This window comes from Oncorhynchus mykiss, chromosome 2, assembly GCF_013265735.2.
Source record: "Oncorhynchus mykiss isolate Arlee chromosome 2, USDA_OmykA_1.1, whole genome shotgun sequence".
NCBI classification, from domain to species: Eukaryota; Metazoa; Chordata; class Actinopteri; order Salmoniformes; family Salmonidae; genus Oncorhynchus; species Oncorhynchus mykiss.
Genome location: NC_048566.1, coordinates 22,993,096 through 22,998,274, shown reverse-complemented (window position 1 = coordinate 22,998,274; position 5,179 = coordinate 22,993,096). Strand labels below are relative to the sequence as shown.

Genomic DNA, 5,179 nt, shown 5'->3' with positions numbered 1-5,179 from the left:
GCTCAAGGGCAGAACACCAGATGTTTCAACCTTGCCGGCTCGGGGATTCAAACCAGCGACCTTTCGGATACTGGCCCAACACTACCTACTAAGGCTACTGCCCCCAGAATGGTGGTTCACACAGCTAATATTTTCTCTGCAAGACTCTTTAACACTCTGTTAGTGTTACATAAGTGTTAAAAACAATTGGGTGTCACTTACACAATTCATATAGAGTTTATACAATAATGAACTGTATATTACAGTTTCCAGACTCTTTTAGAACTTCCACCCACCCAGACCTGTCATCAAAAGTTTGTATGGTACAAAAACAGCAAAAAAGGTCTCTCCTCCCTCCAACAGTCAAATGAAACCAATGCAAAGCAACTGGCCCTCTAACTGCCCTGAGAGGTCAGAAATGTTGACTCTACATCAGTAATTATACCTCTTGATGAGCAACGATGACCCTCCTGATGATAGATGTCTCTAACAGAACCTCTCATTTCTCAGATTATCATGTGTTGCACAATGGAAATGGCACGTCTTTCCTACAGTCAACAGAACCATTAGTGGATAGTACATCATGCAGACGTTCCATTGTAAACTAGGGGCCAGTATTAGGGGCTACAATAAAGGATGGTAGATTATGGGTTGTAGAAATCATTGGAAGGACTGTATTTTCCTTCCCTTCTGACCACAATGGTTACCTTGCCTATCAACTGTCAGGGAAATCAGGGGTATAGTTAGCATTGATAGTGGAGTCAGATGAAGCAACCATTAAGACACTGATTTCAAAATCCTAGATTGATAGGATCATTGAGAGATGGGTGTGGTAGCCAAAACAATCCCTCCTCAGTAAATCAACAGTAGGCTACTGTACTTCATTCTTTTCATAAAATACTTCATTTTTATTTTCTCCTTTTTATCAAATTCCCAAAACATACATACATTCATTCACATTTGCAAAATAATATGACAAAGGAAATCATCACATACAATGAAAAATGTGCATGAAGAATTTATACAGATGTGCTCAGTCAGTTCAGTTCAAACCAAGCCAGGTGCATCTCTCATGTCTATACTCAACATGACAGCAGAACCATTGTCCGTCTATCTCACAGGGCTTCACAACGCATCCCTGGGAGTGGACATCACATGTATGATTGTCTAATTGTCTTCCTACGGAGTCTGTCACTATTATTTACACTGAAATAAATATTTTCACTTAGAACCACAAGACATTTTGCTAGTTTTCTTCCAAGGTAATGTTTAAAAAAAAAATAATCCCAGTCCAATTTCCAGTGCATTATTGAGAGAAGGATATTTTAAAAAAAAGAAAAGCTACAATGTCTGATATGGTATTTTGTTGTGTAAGGCACATATCAAGTCATATACAGCGTGATCTAATAACAGTTCAATCATGTTGTGCTCAAGAGAGATTACAAATCCTTATATTAAATAAATGTAACACTTTGTTCGTTAGGAAGTCAGTAGAAATAAGCAACAGCAAATCAAGGGCCATCTAGAACAGATTATTAGTCTTATCATCAACTGCTGAGAGGACTCCTGAGAGGTATACTATATTGCTTCCATATACAGTTTCTGTTATAAAGTATGTGTAAAGACAACTGAATGTCAAATATTCACTCTCTTAACAACTAACAACTCCTTTCTCCATCTTCAGTAGCACGGCAAACTGTAGTTATCACCAATGTATTCTCATCTTTGACACTATTCTTGATGAAGCTTCCCAGAGTCTAGGTAATTGTTCTCATATACAGTACATTATATACATTTATATATGATATGGTTCAGTTGATTTAGCAGCTGTATAAAAGTTATCTGTTCGCAAACAGCAACTGTAGCAGAAGATGACATAAAAAATGTAAATATCTTTGATGTACAAAACACTAAATAAATACTAAATATCCAGTATTTTTTTCCTTGTACAGAAAACTGTCCCTATACGCTTACGTCATAACTTTGGGAGCGTTTCCTACACAGCCTGCGGAACCACACCCAGTAGAGGAAGATCATGAGGAACCAGTAGCAGACGTACGCCACACAGCCGTAGATCAGAAACCTGGTCTCTAGGACCTTAGCCGGCGTGAACCAGCCCTTCTGGCTCTCCTTGTAGATGGTGTAGCAGGACCCGCCCAGCAAGATGGCCGCCCACACCGACAGAGGCAGCAGGGGGATGTAGTTCCCAACCATCTTGCGGCGGCCTGACGTGCCCCAGCTGCTCTTGTTCATGGTGATGATGGCAAAGTACTTGGCGGGCAGCAGGCTGGTCATGTAGAGGGCAGAGTAGAGAGACATGAACACCATGACCAGGTCACGGCGCAGGATGCAGGCATAGGCTGCCTTGATCAGGCCAATGAGCTGGATGCAGCAGAGGACCCAGAGGATGTCCCACAGGGTGCCTGTCCAGAACAGCTGGATGATGGTGGCCGTGACGAAGAAGGGGAAGACACCAGAGACGATGGACTCGTAGGTCATCCACAGGTGGTGCTTGTGCCACCACATGGCGTTGTAGAGCCACTCGCGGAAGTAAGACTTGGTCCAGCGCGTCTGCTGGTTGAGCCACCGGAGGAACTGGCCTGGCGTCTCCGTGTAACACTTGGAGCGGGCCGTGTATCTGAGAGCAGAGGATGGATGATGATGAATGAGTCTATTATCATCTTATCTCCAGTAAAGTGTTGTGATTCAGTTTATTTGTGTATGAGGATTATGTGTGAAGAAATGTATACTCACTTGGTGGCATAGCCCATGCTGAGCATGCGGTTGGTGAGATGTCTGTCATCCCCAAATGTGCAGTGAGTCCCCAGGAACTTCTGGTTGTACCAGGACTCTAAGAACTGCTGGAGGAGGTCATTCCTGTACAAACCTGAGGATGAAACCAAATCTATGTTATCGTACTGCAGTTTACATGCATGTACATTCAAATGTTATGTTAATGAATACAAATAACATAGTAATATTACATGACTACCAGTAACATAAAGAAGAGAAGCAAGGTTATGACTCATGTTTATCGCGGTCACAGGAAAGTGTAATTTCCTTACCCAGGGGACCGCTGATGCAGGAGACACAGTTGAAGAAGGACTGGCAGGACCTCTCGATGTTGAACGCCATCCAGTAGCGCAGGCTGCTCATGAAGCTGATGTAGGACTCCTTGAGGTTGAGGATCATCACGTCTCCTCCCACCGCCCCGTACTTCTGGTTGCTTTCCAGAACCTTACACAGCTCCACCGTAGCCAGGGGGTCTAGCTTGGTGTCAGAGTCACACACCTGGAAGAGAGAGAGAGAGAGAGAGAGAGAGAGAGAGAGAGAGAGAGAGAGAGAGAGAGAGAGAGAGAGAGAGAGAGAGAGAGAGAGAGAGAGAGAGAGAGAGAGAGAGAGAGAGAGAGAGAGAGAGAGAGAGAGAGAGAGAGAGAGAGAGAGAGAGAGAGAGAGAGAGAGAGAGAGAGAGAGAGAGAGAGAGAGAGAGAGAGAGAGAGAGAGAGAGAGAGAGAGAGAGAGAGAGAGAGAGAGAGAGAGAGAGAGAGAGAGAGAGAGAGAGAGAGAGAGAGAGAGAGAGAGAGAGAGAGAGAGAGAGAGAGAGAGAGAGATATTAAATACAGTATTTCCCTAATCTCAAGAGCCAAACAAAGAGATGTAAGTAAACTCCTCACCTGTATGTAGTCCACCGACAGTCCCAGTGCCTTGAACGCTGTGTACATCACCTCCCTCTTTCCACCCCACTTCTGCATGATGCACACACACCTCCTGCTGTTGATCAGATCCTCCACCTCCCTCCTCTGGGGGTCCTCTCCCAGCCCATAACTAGCATCCCCGGCAGGGCCTATCACTCCGGGGATGCCCCCCTCCTGGGTCTGGGTGGGGTCCCATGTGTGGTAGTTATTCCTCCACACGTAACAGCCAGGGTCCTGATCTGCAAACACCTCCCTGAACATCTCCAGCATGTAGAGGTCGTCCTCTGAGTTCCCATCCACCACCATGATGACCCGCAGCAGCTCTGGAGGGTATTTGAGGGCCCGAATGGAGTTGAGGCACTCACGCAGGTATTCTGGGTCCTCCTGGTAGGCTGAGATAGTGAAACCGATGGTCTTGGTGAATGTGCAGGCCTTGCTTCGGGCCCTCATGCGGCGGTGCTCCACGAAGGCGAAAAAGCTCTGGACCAGGACGTGGAGCCCCAGCAGGAGGCCATAGAACCCAAAGGAGATGATGCCGTATGGGGAGGTGGCCAGCTGGAAGCCCTGAACATAGGCCCACACCATCACCCCCAGCACCACCAGGGCAAAGAGGAATGTCAGGATGGCACGGACTATCGAGCCCACCTGCCTTAGTAACGGTTTCAGTTCCATTTTTCCCCCTTTAGATACCTGTTGTCAATCAATGAAGATGAATATTGAAGATAAATATATTGAAACAGGAACAAATAGGCTAAATTAAAGATTAGATGTCATTTATTGAATTAAATGAATTGATTGAAAAAGGCTAATCATTATTTTAAGGATTATTATGGCAACAATACGGGGTCCATAAAATGTATTTGATTTTGATTTTAACCTTTAGGATTGCTTATTATAAGATAGAAAAAAATATTATGTCAATTATGTCAATAATTATGTCAAGTAAGTTCCAGATAACCAGAAATACCAAAGACATCCTACCACAAAAGCGTTATCATGAAAAAAAAAATATATATATTTGTTTTTATTTGACCCATCAATCTTCCAAAGATGTCATCAAGAAGTTACCTTGTTTCTTTGTGACGTAGGCAATGTACCGCAAAACGAAAATATATTTCTAATGGTAAAAAAACAACAACAAAAAAACATTTCGATTAAAAATGTATAGCCTTACCTGCCTTTGGTGCCAAATTACTCCACTCTTGAAATGCCCCTTCCTCTCTGTCTCCTACTCTCTACTCTGGCAATTTGCGTGAAGTTCGATTACTTTATAAACTTGAGATGCTCCAGATGCTGCCAGATGTGAGCAAACCATCATAGGTATAACGCCCTTAATACTGGGCTTGTGAGTCAGCACGTGCTGCGTCAAAGTAGAAAATAGGTCCATAGTGAATTCGCCGAATGTAAATCAACAGGGATTAGATTTGCTCCAGTAAAAGTAGTTATGTGCGTCCATTTTATAGGAAAATCCGTATGTTGGATTTCCTTCAGGAATGCACCATTTA

At 43.8% G+C, this 5,179-nt stretch overlaps 1 protein-coding gene across 1 annotated transcript; it reads right to left on the bottom strand.

Moving 5' to 3' along the window:
• Positions 1 to 900: 900 nt before the first annotated feature.
• LOC110538188 (hyaluronan synthase 1-like) lies at positions 901 to 4,524 on the bottom strand. The gene is made up of 4 exons (XM_021624836.2): positions 3,654 to 4,524; positions 3,045 to 3,270; positions 2,734 to 2,866; positions 901 to 2,617 (listed from the first exon to the last, which is right to left on the bottom strand). The coding sequence occupies exons 1-4, from the start codon at positions 4,344 to 4,346 to the stop codon at positions 1,942 to 1,944; spliced, it is 1,728 nt and encodes a 575-aa protein (XP_021480511.2). The 5' UTR covers positions 4,347 to 4,524; the 3' UTR covers positions 901 to 1,941.
• Between the last annotated feature and the right edge of the window lie 655 nt (positions 4,525 to 5,179).

What these genes read in the sequence shown, in the direction of transcription:
- LOC110538188 (XM_021624836.2), bottom strand. Translation starts at nt 4,346, where the DNA reads ATGGAACTGAAACCGTTACTAAGGCAGGTGGGCTCGATAGTCCGTGCC. An exon ending in CTGCATCAGCGGTCCCCTGG is followed by an intron (nt 2,867 to 3,044) that starts GTAAGGAAATTA and finishes TTTCATCCTCAG; the next exon opens with GTTTGTACAGGAATGACCTC. An exon ending in AGCATGGGCTATGCCACCAA is followed by an intron (nt 2,618 to 2,733) that starts GTGAGTATACAT and finishes CTCTGCTCTCAG; the next exon opens with ATACACGGCCCGCTCCAAGT.